This window comes from Elephas maximus, chromosome 16 (assembly GCF_024166365.1).
Source record: "Elephas maximus indicus isolate mEleMax1 chromosome 16, mEleMax1 primary haplotype, whole genome shotgun sequence".
In the NCBI taxonomy this organism is placed as follows: domain Eukaryota; kingdom Metazoa; phylum Chordata; class Mammalia; order Proboscidea; family Elephantidae; genus Elephas; species Elephas maximus.
Genome location: NC_064834.1, coordinates 2,477,398 through 2,496,077, shown reverse-complemented (window position 1 = coordinate 2,496,077; position 18,680 = coordinate 2,477,398). Strand labels below are relative to the sequence as shown.

At 46.2% G+C, this 18,680-nt stretch overlaps 1 protein-coding gene across 4 annotated transcripts in view; it reads left to right on the top strand.

Moving 5' to 3' along the window:
• Positions 1 to 18,680, top strand: part of VSTM4 (V-set and transmembrane domain containing 4) — a 176,402-nt gene that overhangs the window by 66,575 nt on the left and 91,147 nt on the right. For all 4 annotated transcript variants that reach the window (XM_049854948.1, XM_049854946.1, XM_049854947.1 and 1 more), the window contains exon 5: positions 6,978 to 7,011. In XM_049854948.1, the coding sequence (XP_049710905.1) occupies positions 6,978 to 7,011 (34 nt within the window). The remainder of the gene's footprint in view (positions 1 to 6,977; positions 7,012 to 18,680) is intronic.

Below are 18,680 nucleotides of genomic sequence, written 5' to 3'. Positions count from 1 at the left end.
ACTCTCCTGCTTGGTCAGCAAGACCCATCTGAAAAGAGCACATCAGATGAGCGGGCCCAGCTGCTGTCTCTCAGGGCAACCCTGAGATCAAGAAGCCCATACTGGGAGCCCGGGGCCATATTCCTTGTCCTCGGCCTTCGCCACAGGCCTTGTTCTGCTTTCTTTTCCTAGGTACCTGCTGTCTAGGTGAGCAGGAGTTAATGGACCATGTGCTGTCTGCCAGACACAGACTGGCTTCTCCATGTCGCCTCCAGAGCCCGGTTAGGGCCAGCAGTGCCCACAGCCCCATCACATGGCCTGTGCAGCCCTGAGTCATCCTGGAAGCACCAGACCTGGTGGCCAGGGGTTGAGGCCCTGAGTTCTTTTAGTGGTTTCCAAAAGCCTTTGCTTCTTTGGATATTCCTCCAGGCTCACTGCCCAGGGGTGGCCCCAACAATTCTACGGAAACACAGCTTTTAAGGCACCCTAGAATCAGACAGGGAAGCAGGTGACCCGACCTCTTTATTTGTACTCTCGTGTTAGCTAGAACTAGGGACAGGATGGCAGGACCTCCTAGGCCTGTGAAGCCTCTGTGACTTGACCCCCTGTGCAGGCTTGCTCTCCTGATTCCCTGTAGCAATGACATCAAAAGGGCCTGTGGCTGTTTCTTCTGGAAATCGTAGGAAACAGGTGGGGGGTGGGAGGCTGTATGCCACTCCACAGCCAGTAGGAGAGGCCCAGGCTGGGGTGGGTGGGGACAGGGAGGACAGAGAGACAGAGCCCAGAGCCTCAGAGAGGATGAGAGGGCTCACTGGCTTGCAGAGAGATACTTGGACAAGTCTGGGCACGAACTCTGTCCTCTGACACTCCTCAGATGCAGGTATTTTCTCCAGTGTGTGAGTGTGTGTTGGAGGAGTGGCTGCTGTCTCATTCAGTGCCTTGAGATAAGAAGCCTTTCCTCTGGAGGTGCTTGCAAGGCTCCTCAGTATCTATCGTAGAGTTCAGATTCAAGCTCCTTTACTTACAAAGCAGGTCTTCTCAGGCCCCAAATAAGCATCCTGAGCCCCGAGGCTTCTCACCTTTAAAGTGGGGATAAGAGCTCCCCTTTGTTTGCAGGGCTGTTGCGAGGTTCAGGGGAGATGGCCTGTGTGAAAGACGCTCTTCGTTCCATTGTGTGGCTGCCGGTGCTGGCTGTGGGCAGCTGGCTGACACCCCTGGGTTCCCTCTCCTGGTGGTCTCTCATCATCAGTGGTCAGAAGTTGTGATGACCACACTGACCACACCATGCTCCGGGCAGCCCAAAGCCATGTGACTCTTGAGAACCTCTTTGAGCACTGTCCCAGTAGAAGTATAATGTGGACCACGTGTGTAGTTGTACATATTCTAGATGGTCTTGTTAGCTGCTGTTGAGTTGGCTTCTACTCCTTATATACAACATAACAAAGCATTGCCTGGTCCTGTGCCATCTTCGTGATCATTGGTGTGTTTGAGCCCATTGTTACGGCCACTGTGTATTTTGAGTGTCTTCCAACCTAGGGGGCTCATCTTCCAGCACTATATTGGGCGATATTCTGTTGTGATCCATAAGGTTTGCATTGGCTAATTTTCTGAAGCAGATTGCCAAGCCTTTCTTCCTAGTCTCTCTTAGCCTGGAAGCTCTGCTGAAACCTTTCTGCCATGAATGACCCTCCTGTTGTTTGAAATACCAGTGGCATAGCTTCCAGCATCACAGCAATGTATAAGCTGCCACAGTATATACAACAAACTGACAGGTGGTGGCATTTTCTAGTAGTCAGATTTAAAAAGTCAAAAGAAACAGGTTAAATTAATGTTTTATTTACCTCAGTATATCCAAAACATCAATGAGTATCAACATAAAAATTTCTGACGTGGTATCGAAATCCGGCGTGTGTTTTGTGCTTCTGGCACGTCTCAGTTTGGACTAGTCACAGTTCAGCACCACCCGTGGCTCGTGACTGCTGTACTGGACCGTGTGGCCCTAGATAAACAGCGTTACATGCTGAGTGGATGTGGCCGTTACATGCTGAGTGGATGTGGCCATAAAGCAGCTCTTTGTACCAAGGGAACAGGAAACGGAAAACTTGATTCTCCTTCTCGGCTTTCCATTTGGTGACAAGAGAGAATGGTTTGACCTGGCCTCCTAACTGCTGGCCAGGTAGTAACATGTTTGAAGGCAAGGCTGTTTCCTGGAAGTGGGGCCAGGGCTCTTGGGCTTGGCAGGTGAGAGCCCAGTTGGTGCTGGGAAGGGACTGGACAGGAAGGGAGGGGCGCACTCTGTACCTGCCTCCCCCCCGCATGGAAATGCAGGCAGAGAGCTGTGGGCTTGGCCCCAAATACAGGCCTGGCGCTTTCTCAGGGCTGTGTGGCTCTCTGCCTTTGCCAGACCAGATGAGGCTGGAGAGCCCTTTGTTCATTCTGCAGATACTTCCTGGGCGTTCACTCCAGGCACAGCGCTGGGCCCGGTGCTGGGGATGCAGTAAGCATTCAGTGTGAGTGTGAAAGGTTCTGGGAGCAGAGTGGGAATGTCCAAACATCCTGACTCAGAGTCTCTGCAAGGCCTGTTGGTTAGGGGACGCTGTGTGGGACCAGGGACGTGGGGTGGGGGTGTGAGCAGCATGGCCTCAATGGTGGAGGCTGGGACAGAGAAAGAGTGACTCAAGGGCCTGGTGTTCACAGTTGTCTTCTTGTCAGGAGTGGTGAGAAAAACAGTCCCTCCTTTCTGAGCTTCAAAGTCCTGAACATACTAAGATCAGCATTTCAAAGAAACACGTCCAACTCTTCATCTCCGTGAAGGACGGTTGCTTTGCTGGTGCCTGGCCCGTGGCCCTGGGGTTCCTGGCTTGACAACTGGCTGCCTTCTCTTCCCCATCTCAATCCCCCACTCCCGTTGAGGCTACCTGGATCACTACCCACATAAACTCTTTGCATGTGAATCCTTGCCTTAAGGTCAGCTTCTCAGGTATCCAGACAAAGACATGGAACACACTGATGTAGTCAGCCCTGATTATACTATGTATATTTGAAGGTGATTCTGGGCAGAGTCTAGTCCTCAAATGTCCAGAATCATGTTTGGTCCTGTGGGCGGCCCCTCTTCATTAGTGGTAACCTTGGCCTTGCGTTCACTCAGGCTGAGACCCCATCTCCTTGTGCCCTGTACGCCTGTCCCACCAGCTTCCGGCCCCTTCTTAGTCAGCTCCCCCACCAATGCCTACTGTTATGAGAGTCCCCCCACCGCCCCAGTTGCCCTCCTGTTCCCTGTCTTCCCGATCTCTAGGCCACTGGCCACCTGCCCCTGAACGTGACTTCCTGAACCACAGGTCAGCTCTTTGGTCCCAGCTCCAGCTGGGAGACTGGACAGACCATTTATCCTGTGAGCCTCAGTTTCTCTATCCATAGGAGGCCTGACACCTGCCTTCCTGGTGTTGCTGAGAATGTCGTAGTGTAGCTACGAGCACGCTCTGGAGTTAGACTGCCTGGCTCGACCACTTCCCAGCCATGTGAGCGTGGCCAGCTGTTAACCTGTCTGTGCCTTGGTGTCCTCCACTGTAAAATGGGAAGGAGGACCAGCTCATTATAAAGTTGACATTAGACGACAAAGTTTTGGTCTTCAAACATTTTTGCTTGCATAGCCCCTAAAATAATTTCAAAACTACGCACTCCTACACGTTGTTTTGCGGACATCTGAACTTTGTAATCATAAATGTAGATTGTTGCAAAGGATATAATTTCCAGAGCATCACCAATATTGACATCTTAAAATAAAATGGCTACCTCTGTGTTTTACATCAAAATACCGTGGCTTTAATAGCTACCTCCATTTATTTTTTTAAGCGTTCAGCTGCCAACCAGAAGGTCAGCAGCTTGAATCAACCAGCTGCTCCTTGGAAACCCAGTGGGGCAGTTCCACCCTGTCTTACAGTCTCTGTGAGTCAGAACCCACTTGATGGCAATGGCCTTGGTTTGGTTTTTTCATTTATTTAAAAGACTCCATGAAGAAGCTTTGTTAGAAATTTTATATTTTCTCTTTGAAATTTTATTTTACCTTCAGCCTACTTCCCCCACAGAGTTTTATCCCGTTTTAATACAATTTTTTTTTTCTATTTCGAAAGTCCTTTATTGATCATGTTGTAAAATAATATGAGTATAAACTTAAATCAAGAAATTTTTGTTTCCACCTCAGTCTGTATGTGTTAAACTAGTTCTTCTGGGTTGAGTTGTCAATATTGTGCAGTTAGTAAGACGTGGACAATCACTGTAAACTGCTTCAAAACCACACAAACATATTATAAATTTAGGTAAATAATTAATAATCATAAGATGTAAAATTTTATTGGAAATGCGTTTTTATTGAGATGGATTTTTGTTTTTAATTCATACACCTTTGGGTAAATTTGTTCGGGGTAGAATTCAGCATCAGTTCTGCTCCTACGTTTTCATAGCTGCCTCTGAGAAACCTCGTTCAGTGTAAACAGAGTGAGTGAAGTTTGCTGTCACGGTCAGTACCTGAAGCTGCCTTCTCCTATGTTATATGTCAAAAGTCACGTAATGATCTGTCACCAAAGATGATTTTTAATACTCAGCCAGCTGACAGCTGGATTAGGTCATTATTCAGTCCTTGTTAAAATCAAAATGTTGGGAAGCTCTGCATTGTGAAGGCTTAGTTGCCCAGTCAATAGTCATTCACTTTCTCAACACAGGCACCAAAATCTTGAATTGTTTCTTTGTTGCCTCAAGACTTTACACCCTGGACAGTTCCCATAGAACCGTTCCGGTGGGCGAGAGGTGTACCTGGATCTCATCCAGTGAGGAAGGGCAATGCGAAGGGACGGGAGGACAAGGAGTGCAGCCAGACCTGGCCATTCCCAGAGGATCAATTTTAGGGAAAAATATGTATGGAAGATGAAGATCTGGGCATTGATTACCTTAAAACTGTCACCTGGGAATGACCAGGAGTTATGCAGACCCTAGTTTGAAGACCACTGATTTATAGAACGGGAGCCCTGGTGGCACAGTGGTTCAGTGCTCGGCTGCTAACCAAAAGGTTGGCGGTGCACGCAGCAGCTCCACAGGAGAAAGATGTGGCAATCTGCTCCCATAAAGATGACAGCCTCGGAAACCCGATGGGGCTGTTCCACTCTGTCCTGCAGGGTCGCTATGAGTCAGAATTGACTCGACAGCAATGGATTTAGTGTTAGGCATAAATGAAACGTTCAATAAATGTTAACTGTGGTTGTTAGGAGCTCCTGAGTGGTGCAGACATTTAATACACTGAAAGGTTGGGGGTTCGAGTCCATCCAGAGGCACCTCAGAAGAAAGGCCTGGCAAACTGTCCCTGAAAAATCAGCCATTGAAAGACATATGGAAATGTCATGTTCTATGTATATATTTATAATAGCAGCGATAACAAAAAACCCTATGGAGCATGATTCTACTCTGACGCGTGGGCTTTCCATGAGTTGGAATGGACTCAACGGCAACTCGTTAGGAGTCCCTGGCTGGGGCACACAGTTAACGCAATCAGCTACTGACCTGAAAGGTTGGGGACTCAAGTCCACCCAGAGGCACCTCATAAGAAAGGCTTGTTGATCAACTTAGGACAAATCAGAAAATTCAGCCACTGAAAACTGTTTGGAGCACAGTTCTAGTCTGACACACTTGGGGTCTCCCTGAGTTGGAATTTGATTCAATAGCAAATGTTTTTTTCTCTTTTTCCCCCCACTGGTGTGGTCGTAGTATTGTTGTTGCATTTACAAACTGCCCAGTACACAGTAGGTGCTCAGTAAATGGAATTGCAGAAAGTGTTTGGGTATTGGCAGGGAGTTTGACCAGATAAACCTGTAGTGCTCCCCTAAGTCTGAGACGCCATCATCCTCGCACGGAACCTGCACTGGTTACCTGTTCCCATGTGACCGATGATCCCAGATGTAGTAGACGAAAACAGCAGCTATTTTATTTACTCATGCTTCCGTGGGTCGCTGGGGCAGCTGAAGCTACACATGGAGCTGCAGTCACTGCGAGATCAGCTGGGGACTTGGTCAGGTGCCCTCAGCTGGGAGCGCTGGTGTCCGCTCCGTGTGGTCTCATCTTTCCAGGCTCTTCATGTGGTAGCAGAAGAACCCCCAGCAACAAGGGAGAGGACAAACCCAAGAGCACAAGTGCCTTGAAGTCTCTGCTTGTGACACATTGGCTAATGTCCCATTGACAAAGCAAGCCATGTATCCAAGCCCAGAGTCACTTTAGGAGAAGACTGTGTAAGGGCGGGGACAGATCCAGGGAGGCGTGAATCACTGGGGGCCTCTGACAGCCGTCTGCTGCAGAACCCCTGTGGCTCCTCCGGCTGTTTCAGCTTTCCTTCTATTTGAGGTGAACTCAACTGCAAGATCTCAGATTGGACACTTGTCGGGATAAGTGCCTGGGTATCCTTACTTTCCTCTGCAGCTAGTCAGTTGGCTTTCCTCAAGGAGACCTACTGTGGAAGGATGTCTTACTCTAAGACTGTTTTCCCAAGGGCATTTTCTTACCTCTGCAAGGGCGCTAATCAGAGAATGAGCTCCATTTCACAGTGAGGAGCTTCTAAGTGGGAACAGGTTGGCCCAGATTCCTGCAAGCAGATCTTATCCTAACTAAAACAGCTCAGAAGTTGGCTAACTGTGTTACCCCAGGACTCTTGAGGTTAGAACCCAACCCTACTTGGCCTGCCCCGAACTAACTGTTTTGGGTTATGTAACGGGGAAGTGTGGGGTTAACGGCTTCATGTCTGATTCGATCCAGGGGTCTGACAGCATCAGGTCATGTGTTGTCTGTGCTATGGCTCTGCTGTACCCACCCAAAGAGAAGTAAGAAAGCCCTTGTAGTTGGCTTGTGCCTACACCAGGTGATGTCTCAGCCTCTGCATTTCCTGGTAACTCCAGGAGCGTATTGATCTGACGTAGCATTCATTTACCATCTTTTTTTTTTTTGTTTGTTTCCTTTCACAGTGAGACATTATTTGGTGAAATGCCCTCAAAACAGGTAGGAATGTTTTCTTTTCTTTCTTTTTTTTTTTTAAATCAAATGAGACTCTTCTATTTTACTTTCTTTTGGTATTAGCAAGAAATTGGTTAAATTCATATGTTTGTCTAATTAGTATACAACATATTTGCCACATTAATGCACAAATTAGTCTGAAAATTTGTGTTCTGCATGCATTCAGGTGTTTCGGAGTTCCAGACTCTGGCTGTTACTCCCAGAGGGTTCAGAGAACACGTGTCTCATACTGGCCCAACATGTATGCTGAGAGGCTTAGCACGTATACCTAAAGGGCTGCCCTTGTCAGTCTGTAGGTTTATGATGGTGCAAGCAGCTGACTGAGCCACTCTGATACCTTACTGGCCACAAACACACCTAATCCCTTTTCACCAAGGCTTACTCGTCCTATGTCCCATTCTTCCAAAATGTGACCGTTAGTAATTTAATATGTGTGAGGATACGAGCCTTTTAGCTGGTGGAATATACCTCACAGGCTACATTAATAGTTACAGGAGATATTACAAACTCCTAGATTTTTAAAATTGAATTTGGGACCTGAGTCCAGAAAGGATGGTGTAGACCCATTTCTCCCTGCTCCTCCGCACTAAGCATGACAAGATCCGGTTACTTGCTGTCAGCAAGAAATACAGCTTAGATTCAAAGACACAGATTGGGTGAAAGTTGTTGTAAGGTGCCATTGAATTGGCTCCAACTCATAGCAACCCCATGCACAACAGAATGAAACACTGCCTGGTCCCGCACCATCCTCACAATGGTTGCTATGTTTGAGCCCAGTGTTGCAGCCACGGTGTCAGTCCAGCTTGTTGGGCCTTCGTCTTTTTCCCTGACCCTGTACTTTACCAAGCATGATGTCCTTCTCCAGGGACTGGTCCCTCCTGATAACATGTCCAAAGTACTTGAGACGAAGTCTCGCCATCCTTGCTTCTAAGGAGCATTCTGGCTGTGCTTCCTCCAAGACAGATTTGTTCGTTCTTCTGGCAGTCCATGATCTATTTAATATTGTTCCCCAACACCATAATTCAAAGGCATCAATGCTTCTTCGGTCTTCCTTGTTCATTTTTCAGCTTTCACGTGCATATGGGGCAATTGAAAATACAAGGGCTTGGGTCAGGCACACTTTAGTCCTCAAAGTAACATCTTTGCTTTTTAACACTTTAGAGAGGTCTTTTGTAGCAGATTTGCCCAATGCAATGCACCTTTTGATTTCTTGACTGCTGCTTCTATGGGCATTGATTGTGGATCCCATAAAATATTCAAAAAAAAAGGTTGAAAGTAAAAGAATGGAAAAACATATAACATGCAACAGTGACAATAAGAGAGGTGGTGTGGCTAAATTAATATCAGACAAAATAGAATTTATGACAGTAAATATTACTAGAAACAAAGAACATTTCATAATGACAAAAGGGTCAATATATCAGGAAGATATAAAAATTATAAATGTATATGGGCCTAACAACAGAGCCTCAACATACATGAACCAAAAACTGAGAAAACTAAAAGAGGAAATAGATAATTCTAGAATAATAGCTGGAGATCTCAGTGCCCCACTTTTAAAAATTGATAGAACACCTAGGCAGAAAATCGACAAGTGTAAAGGAGATCACCCAACCTGACCTAACTGACATATAAGGATACTCACCCAGTAACTGCATAATATCTATTCTTTTCAAGTCACATGGGATATTCTCCAGGTTAGACCATATGATAGTCCATAAACCAAATATGAATAAATTTAAAATGTTTGAAATCATACAAAGTCTGTTCTTTGACTACAACAGAATTAAATAGAAATCAACAGCAGAAAGAAAACTTGCAAATCTCCAAGTATTTGGAAATGAAATGCACTTCTAAATAATCCAGGGATCAAAGATGAAATCACAAGGAAAATTAGAAAATATTTTGAGCTGAATGAAAATGAAAATACAACATATCACAATTTATGGGATGTAGCTAAAACAGTGTTTAGAGGACAATTTATGGCTTTAATTTGTAACCCAATTATTTTTTCCTTTTGATTTTTTTTTTGATACCATGTATTTTCATTAATGGAGGGCATGCTGAATACTTGAGCGTGTCTGAATTTTTGGTAGGTAGTATGCTTTTTGTTTTATGCCTCATTCCATCAATTGTATCCTTGGAGTCCAGAGGTACATATGTGTGCCAAATAAAAAAATTTAAAATTTATATTTTTCCTACTAAATATTCCGTGATACAGCACCATCTCATCAAATACCCTGTAAAAGCTAATTTGCAGCACACACCTGTTTTTTCCATTTCAAACTTTTGTGTAGGACCTTGCCTGCTGGCAGAATGTACTGTCAGTGGGACAGCTGCCTCCCAGTGAACCCCAAAGGTACAAAAAGTAAGTGGGAGCTATATACATGCTAGTCCTGAGAGGGTTAAATGCCTATATTAGAGAAGAAAGCTCTTGAATCAATAACCTAAGCTTTCCCTTTAAAGAAAAAAAAAATAGGAAAAGAGGAGCAACTGAAACTCAAAATAAGCAGAAGAAAGGATCTAATAAAGATTAGAACAGAAATCAGTGACATAGAAAACATAAAAAAAAAGAAAATTTAGTAAAAGCAAACACTGATTCTTTGAAAAGATCTACAGAATTGACAAACCATTAGCTAGACAATTCATGAAAAAGAGACAGGGCAAAAATTAAAACAACAACAACAAAAACGCTGTTGCCAAAATCAGGAATCAAAATGGGGACATCACTACTGAGCCTACAAGAATTAAAAGAACTAAAAGGAAACGCTATGAACATGTTTACTCTCACAAATTAGACAACATGGATGATTTGGTCATTAAGGTTGTGTGTCAACTTGGCTGGGCCATGATTCTTAGTGGTTGGCCGTTACGATGTAGCTTGGCAGTCTTATGATGATACGATCACTTCCACGATGAGATTTGGTAAATGTGATGACCTCCATAATGGGATCTGCTGTGAATAGACAGTCAGTCAAAAGGGAGCTTCCTTGGGGGTGTGGCCTGCATCCAATATATATGGACACTCTGGCAAGGCTTGTGGGCTTTTGCTCGCTCTGGATCCTGCAGCTGGCTCCCGTTCGTCTGACCTCCGGCTCTTGGGACTTGAGCTAGCAGCTTACCTATAGTCTTACCGCCTGATCTTGGGACTGGTCAGTCTTCACAGCCTGTGAGCAAGAGCCCTGCTGTCTGACCTGCCGATCTTGGTTCGCTAGCCCCTGCAGCTAAGTGAGTCAGGAGAAGCCTCCAGCTTGACCCATGGATTTCAGATGTTCCAGCCTCTACAACCGCGTGAGCAATTTCCTTGGTATAAGTCTCCTTTTATATTTATACACTTTACTGGTTTTGCTTCTCTTGAGAACCCAGCCTAAGACAGATGATATGGGAAAATTCCTAGAAAGAAACATTGCCAATACTAATTTAAAGAAAAATAGATAATCTTAATAAATCTGTAACAAGTCAAGATATTGAATTGTTACCTAAAAATTTTTTGCACAAAGAAAAGCTTGGACCCAGATGGCTTTATTTGTGAAGTGTATCAAATATTTGAAGAAAAATAATATCAATACCTCAAAAACACTTCCATAAAATTGAGGAAGAGGTAATAGTTTCTAGGTCTTTTTATGAAACCACTATTACCCTGGTAACAAAACATGACAAGAACATTACAAGGAATAAAAACTACAGACCAATATCACTAATGAACCGAGACACAAACATCCTCAGCAAGATATCATTCATGCCAAATCCAGAAACATATACAAAGGGTTATACAACATGACAAAATAGTATCTGTGCCAGGACTGCAAGGTTTAACATCTGAAAATTTTGTTATACATCATATTAATGTAATAAAGCACAAAAACCCACACGATCACCTCAACAGATACAAAAAAAAAAAATTTGAGATAATCCGACACCCAATCAAGATACAAATTTTTAGCAAACTAAAAATAGAAGGGCGTGTATGTCACCTGGTAAAGGGCGTCTATGAAAATCCCACAGACAACGTCTTATTTAATGGTAAAGACTGAATGCTTTCCTCCTAAATTCAGGAACAAGGCAAGGATATCCAGCGTCACCACTTTTACTCAACATTACACTGGAGGGTGGAAGAATGAATGAATAAGTTACCAGATCAATACTAGCAATGAAACCCTGGAAACAAAATGAAGAAAATCATTCCATTCACAATAGCATCAAAAAGAATAAAATACTCAGGAATACGTTAAACAAAATAAGTACAAGACTTGTAAAGCTAGAAAACATTGCTGAGAGAAATTTAAGATCTTAATAAATGGAGAGGGATTCCGTGGGCGTGGATTGGAAGAGTTGGTAATGTCAGACAGTAATTCTACCCAAATCAATCTATAAATTCTGCAACCCCTATCAAGCTTCTAGCAGATTTTTTGTTGTTAAAATTCACAAGCAGGTTTTAGACTTTACATGGAAATTAAAAATAAACAAACAAAAAACCAAAGTTAGAAGACTTATACTTCCTGTTTTCAAAAGTTATTCTAATGCTACAATAATCAAGACACCGTGATTTGATGCAAGGTAGGCATGTAGATCAATGAAACATCACTGGGAATCCAGAAGTGAACTCTTACATATGTGGTAAATTGCTTTTTGGCAAAGACCCCAAGACAATTCTGTAGGGAAAGGATTGTGCCTTCAGTAAACGGTGCTGGAACGTTTGTCATCCATATGCAAAAACATTATACCAGAAATTAACTGAAAATGGATAACAGACCTAAACGTAAGAGCTAAAACTATAAAAGCCCTAGAAGAGAACATGAGAAAATCTTTGTGACCTCGAGTTGGGCAAAGTGACACCAAAAATATGACTCATAAAAGAAATAATTGATAAAATTAGAAACATTTGCACTTCCAAAGATACCATTAAGAAAATGAAAAGACAAGCCACAGACTGAGAGAAAATATTTGCAAATCATGTACCTGATGAAGGACTTGTGTCCAAAGTATGTAAAGAACTCTTACAACTCAATAAGAGTAGATGACAAATAACAGTTAAAAATGGAGGAAAGATTTGAACAGAGACTTGACTAAAATTGACTAGAAAAGATATGTGATTGGCTAATAAGCACATGAAAAGATGTTCAGTGTAATTAGTCATTAAAAACCCACTGTTGTTGAGTCGATTCTGACTCAAAGTGACCCCATAGTGTTTCCGAGGCAGTAAATCTCTATGGAAGCAGACTGCCACATTTTTCTCCCATGGAATGGCTGGTGGTTTCGAACCCCCAACCTTTTGGTTAGCAGCCGAGACCTTTAACCACGGAGCCACCAGGGCTCCTCAGCCATTAGGGAAATGCAAATTAAAACTACAGTGAGATACCACTGCACACGCATTGCAATGGCTATGATCAAAAAGACAGGCAGTGTCAAGTGTTGGTTAGGACGTGAGGAAACTGGAACTCTTACACACTGCTGGTGGGAATATAAAATGGTGCAGCTACTGTGGAAAACAGTTTGGCAGTTTCTTAAAACATTAACCATAAACTTACCAGTTACAATCAGGTAGATTCCGACTCGTGGCGACCCTGTGTGTTTCAGAGTGGAATGACTGTCGACAGGGGTTTCATAGCTGTGACCTTTCGGCATAGAGCACTAGGCCTTTCTTTTGGGGTGCTTCTGGGTAGGCATCTCAAACCAACCTTTTTGTTAGAAGCCAAGCACCTAACTATTTGTGCTACTTAGGGACTCCTAGACTTATGACCCAGCAATTCCACTCCTAGGAGTCTACAAAGACGTACGTACACAGTTGTTCATAGCTGACTCATCCATAACAACTCAGAACTGGAAACAATCTGAATATCCGTCAACTGGTGAATGGATAAACAAAATTTGATATCTGTGTCCAATGAAATACTGTCCAGTAATAAAAAGGAAAAAAGTGCTGATGTATACCACAACATGGATGAACTTCGAAAACTTTACGCTAAGTGAGAGAAGCCAGATGCCTCCACCCCCAAATTGCACGGTATATGATTTCCTTTGTATGAAATGTCCAGATAAGGTAAATTCATACACAGGAAGTCCCCATCTTACGATGTATTCGAGTTACAACAAACTGTACATCTTGTCGTTGGTAATATGCTGCAGTGTGTAATTTGCTGATGTCATCATTCTCAGATGTTCACTTGTAGATGTTAGCTGTTACAATTTATAAAGATACTAATAAGAAAAGGCAATAATAATGAAAACTAAAAAAAAAAATTAGGTATTTAACTTACATCAGAATTGGTTTACGATGGAGTCCTAGAAACAGAACCCCGTCTTAAGTTGGGGGTTACCTGCATGGAGAAAGTAGATCAGTGGTTGCCTGAGGCTGAGAGTGGGTTGTTGTTAGGTGCCGTCAAGTCGGTTCCAGCTCATAGCGACCGTGTGTACAACAGAACAAAACACTGCCTGGTCCTGGGAGATCTTCATAATTGTCGTTATGCCTGGGCCCATTGTTGTAACCACTGTGTCAGTCCCTCTCCTTGAGGGAGTGAAGGTTAACTGTAAATGGGCAAGAGGGAACTTTCTGAGGTGACAGAAATGTTTTATAGTGATGGCAACACAAATTTATAAATTTATGAAAAATTATGTAATGAACACTTATAATCAGTGAATCTAATGACATGTAAATTATCAATAAAGCTTTTTTTTTTTTTAAAGCATGTATCACTGTAAGGCCCCGAGGACTAGGGTGGTGGCGGCATTTCAGACTGTGGCTGGGGGTAGACAGAGCTGTGGAGGGCAGCCTTCCAGTGTTTCCCAGGATTCGATGACCACAGGGGAAGCTTCCTCTGATGCCGTGCCTGTCCTCTCATCTGTAGCAAGCAACTCCTGGAGGCAGGCTGGAAGTGCGGCAGGGACATCACACAGCCTGGGGGCGTTAGAGTTGGTCTCCCTGGCCCTGGGGTACCCGAGGTCAGGGATGACGGCTGGGCCCTGCTCCAGTGGCCGCCTCTCCTTCACCACCCTCCACACTGGGCACCATCTGTGAGGCTGAAAGGGTACTGAGTCACACCACTCCCTCACTGCCCTCCACACTGGGCACCGTCTGTGAGGCTGGAAGGGTACTGAATCACGCCACTCCTTCACTGCCCTCTGCACTGGGCACCATCTGTGAGGCTGGATGCATACTGAGTCACGCCACTCCTTCACTGCCCTCCACACTGGGCACCATCTGTGAGGCTGGAAGGGCACTGAATCACACCACTCCTTCACTGCCCTCCACACTGGGCACCATCTGTGAGGCTGAAAGGGTACTGAGTCACACCACTCCCTCACTGCCCTCCACACTGGGCACCGTCTGTGAGGCTGGAAGGGTACTGAGTCACGCCACTCCCTCACTGCCCTCCGCACTGGGCACTGTCTGTGAGGCTGAAAGGGTACTGAGTCACACCACTCCCTCACTGCCCTCCGCACTGGGCACCATCTGTGAGGCTGGAAGGGCACTGAATCACGCCACTCCTTCACTGCCCTCCACACTGGGCACCATCTGTGAGGCTGGAAGGGCACTGAATCACACCACTCCTTCACTGCCCTCCACACTGGGCACCATCTGTGAGGCTGAAAGGGTACTGAGTCACACCACTCCCTCACTGCCCTCCACACTGGGCACCGTCTGTGAGGCTGGAAGGGTACTGAGTCACGCCACTCCCTCACTGCCCTCCGCACTGGGCACTGTCTGTGAGGCTGAAAGGGTACTGAGTCACACCACTCCCTCACTGCCCTCCGCACTGGGCACCATCTGTGAGGCTGGAAGGGCACTGAATCACGCCACTCCTTCACTGCCCTCCACACTGGGCACCATCTGTGAGGCTGGAAGGGCACTGAATCACGCCACTCCTTCACTGCCCTCTGCACTGGGCACCATCTGTGAGGCTGGAAGGGTGCTGAGTCACACCACTGCTTCACTGCCCTCCACACTGGGCACCGTCTGTGAGGCTGGATGGGTACCTGAGTCACACTGCTCCTTCACCACCCTCCGCACTGGGCACCGTCCATGTGGCTGGATGGGTACTGAGTCACACCGGTCCTTCATGCCCTCCACAATGTGTACCTTCTATGAGCCTGGATGGGCATCTGAGTCACACCTCTCCCTGTGGGCATGTTTCCTATTGGGCCAGACTCCAGATCTCCTCTGGTAAACCTGCCTTTATTCCACCTGCACCTCAGGTGCCTGCTGGGCCAGGTCTGGCCCTCACTCACCTGGCAGTGTTCCCTGCCAACTTCACATTCATCTTCCACAACAGAACCACAGGCCTGACTCCCCGCCATGGTGCCTGGCTAGTGAACCGGGCACTTCTTGCCATAACTCCTAACTTGACCTGGCAGTTCCTCTAGCCCTGCCCTGCCTGGAGTCCCAAGCTATGACGAGGACAAATGTCCTTATCTGTGATGCCACCTCCATCTTCCTGCCACCTCCCCATGAGGGAGAATGGGCAGAAACACAGGAGCAGGGCAAGGTGCCCAGAGCGGAAGGCCTCGGGCGGGCAGGGGCCCATCAGGAGGAGGCCGCGGGCTGGTGCTGAGGCCACAGTCAGGGGGCCTTCCACATGACTGGAGCAGAAGCGCAGACTCTGGGAACTGCCTGGCCTGCTCAGAAATGTTGAAAAGAAGAAAAAAGGTCTCACCTTGAATGTGTATTGGTCCTGAGGTGGAGAGCTGGTGCCTCTGTTGCCATCCCCTGGGTTGGGTGGCCCTGACCGTCAGGGTTGAGGAACTCTTGCTTTCGCGTGGGAGTGATGCAGAGGGCAGGGTTGAACAACCATGTGAGGGGTTGCGCACAATTTTAACACACCCTGTCTGGGGAATACGGCCTGAGAGCAGGTCAACTGGTAAGTAAGCAAGTGCTCCACAAAGTCTTGAGACCAGATTTTAAATGAAATCCCTCTGGACTGGGTAATGGTGGTGGCTGGACATCATGATGAATGTATTTAATGTCACTGGACTGTACACGTGAAGATTGCTAAAATGGCAAAGTTTTGTTGCCTACATATTTACCACAATAAAAAATAAAAAAAGAAATCCCTCCAACAGCGTACGGTGGTGGTGGGTCTTACACCTTGGTGCCTCTTCAGGGGCTCTGGGATGTCTTCTTTCCTGAAGGTCAAGTTGAAGACTGATGTCAAGAAGCCAGTCAGGTGCCACGAAGAGATAACCACCAGCCAGTACGTTCCCTGACCTTCTGGTTGATCTCTTCCTGGGAGTGTGAGATCATAAAGTACTTGGCAGATGGCAGAGATTGCAGCGGATATTCAGCTACCAGCGCCCGCAGAAGCGACAGCCGCAGTTGTCTATGCTTCCTTAATCCTTTCTGGGGCCTCCACTTTATCAACGATCGAGGAGACTCAGAGGCGCGGACTATTTCTATGTTGGATAAGTTACAGGCACAGTTTTACCGTGCTTTATGAGCTCAGTTTAAAGCATTTTTCAGGCATTTATAAACCATCAGAGATCTTTAAATATACCCTGGCAATCAAAGTATAGGATTTGATTAATAAGTGATTTGTTCAAGGTCTTAGAGGAAAGGCAGAGATACAATTTCAAAGAAAATCTAAGGGTTTGCTCCCAACTTAGACATGTAACTGGAACCCAGGTGGCACGGTGGTTAAGATCTTGGCTGCTAACCCGAAGTTCGGCAGCTTGAATCCACCACAGCTCCTTGGAAAACCTACGGTGCAGTTCTACTCCGTCCTATAGGGCTGTTATGAGTCGGAATCACCGACAACGGGTTTTTTTTTTTTTTTTTGGACATGTAACTACTTGTTTTATTTTCATAATATTGGGTACAAAGCATTTGTTCCTTCAGTCAGAGGCAATATACTGGCATGGTTACGGCTCCGGCACCAGGTTTCCTTGATTCATACCCTGACTCGGTCACTGGCCTGCTGTGTGCCCTTGGCTTGTTTCTTAACCTCTCTGTCCTAGCTCATGACGTCTTTGGGCTGATTACATGAGTGGTCTGTGTAAAGTGCCATGAACATACCTGGTAAATAGTGAGCTCCATGCAGATGTTTTCTATTATTATTCATTAAATACTTAACTGACCCCTGCTGGTTCAGAGGTTAAAGCATTTGGCTGCTAACTGAAAGGTCAGCAGTTCGATTCCGCCAGCCGCTTTGTGGGAGAAAGATGTGACAGTCTGCTTCCGTAGTTTGACAGCCTTGGAAATGCTGTGGGGCGGTTCTACTCTGTCATATAGGGTCGCTGTGAGTTGGAATTGACTCACTGGCAATGGGTTTTTAAAAAAATACTTATTGAGTGCTTCATCTGTATTGGATAGTTTGTAAGGCCTATAGAACAAAGATGAAATAACACACAGCCCGTGCCCTCAAGAGGCCCTTGTCTAACGGGAGACACACAAAAACTGCTTGTTGTCAAGTCGATTCTGACTCATGGTGACCTCATGTGTTGCAGAGTGGAACTGCCCTTCACAGGGTTTTCAAGGCTGTGACCTTTCAGAACTGGATTGCCAGGTCTTTCTTCTGAGGTGCCTCTTAGTGGGTTCCAACTGCCAACCTTTAATAGCAGGCACTTAACCATTTGTACCATCCAGGGACGCATGGGAGACAGAGGAGTAAAAGTGCCAGCAGCCATCCTGGGGGTGCGCACAGAACTGTCAGGGTGCCCAGAGAAGCCGCCCTGTCTCTGGGGGTTGTGGCTGTTAGGAAAGCTTCCTGGAGGTGATATTCAGACCAAATCTTGGAGGTCAAGTGAGAGTTTTCTTCTTACCGAAGGTGGAGTAAGAGGGCAAGGCAGAGGCGGCAGGGAACAGTACAGCAGGTGGAGGGTGAAACTTGGTAAGCGGGTGAAAATCACAGCAGAATTGGGCAGAGGCCAGAGAGGAGGCTGCAGGGCTCGGCCCAGGCCAGATGCCCATGGGATGGTACCAGTCATTTCAGACAGCAGCCACGGTGGCCTTTATGGGATGTCACATTCTGGGCGCTAAGCATGGACATGGGTCCCTTCAGTTCCCACAACCACCAGGTGTAGGTGCTGCCATTACCCCCTTTTCTAGATGAGGAACTGATACCCAGAGTCTTGGTGATGTGCTGAGGCCACCTCACTGGTGAGTGGGGGAGTGGCGAGGGTCACCAGCCCAGCAGACTGGCTCCGGATGTAATTGTGAGTGTTTGGAATGCTGGCATGGACACGAGGAAGGAGGCCATCGGAAGCAGAAATCAGGGTGACAGAAGAAGCGGAAAGAGGAGAGCTGCGAATGCTGGGCACGTCCACAGCTCTGTCTCACCGCCTGACTCTGGGGTGGCCGGCAGCCTCTGAGGGTAGCACTGACTACCAGTACCCTTGTGTCCAGGGCCCCGTGTTGGGTGGTCTTTACAGTGACTGGATTTGGCATCAGCAGCTTACAGGGACTCCCCTGGAACACCCTCCTCTTGGGAGTTATGTTTTTAGGAGGGCCTTCAGTCTCAAAGCAGGCCAAGAACCCTAAATAGCAGTGTGCTGGGGCCAGCTATTCTGTGTTGTTTGATGGGCTTTTAAGCCCACATGCACGCTGTATGGCCTCCTCTGCCCACATTCGCCCAGCGAGCCGGGTGGCCAGGACAGGGACGGTGGCCTGTGCCTGCCCTCCAGCCTTCTGCATCTTTGACGTCATCTCTGAGCAGCCATACCCC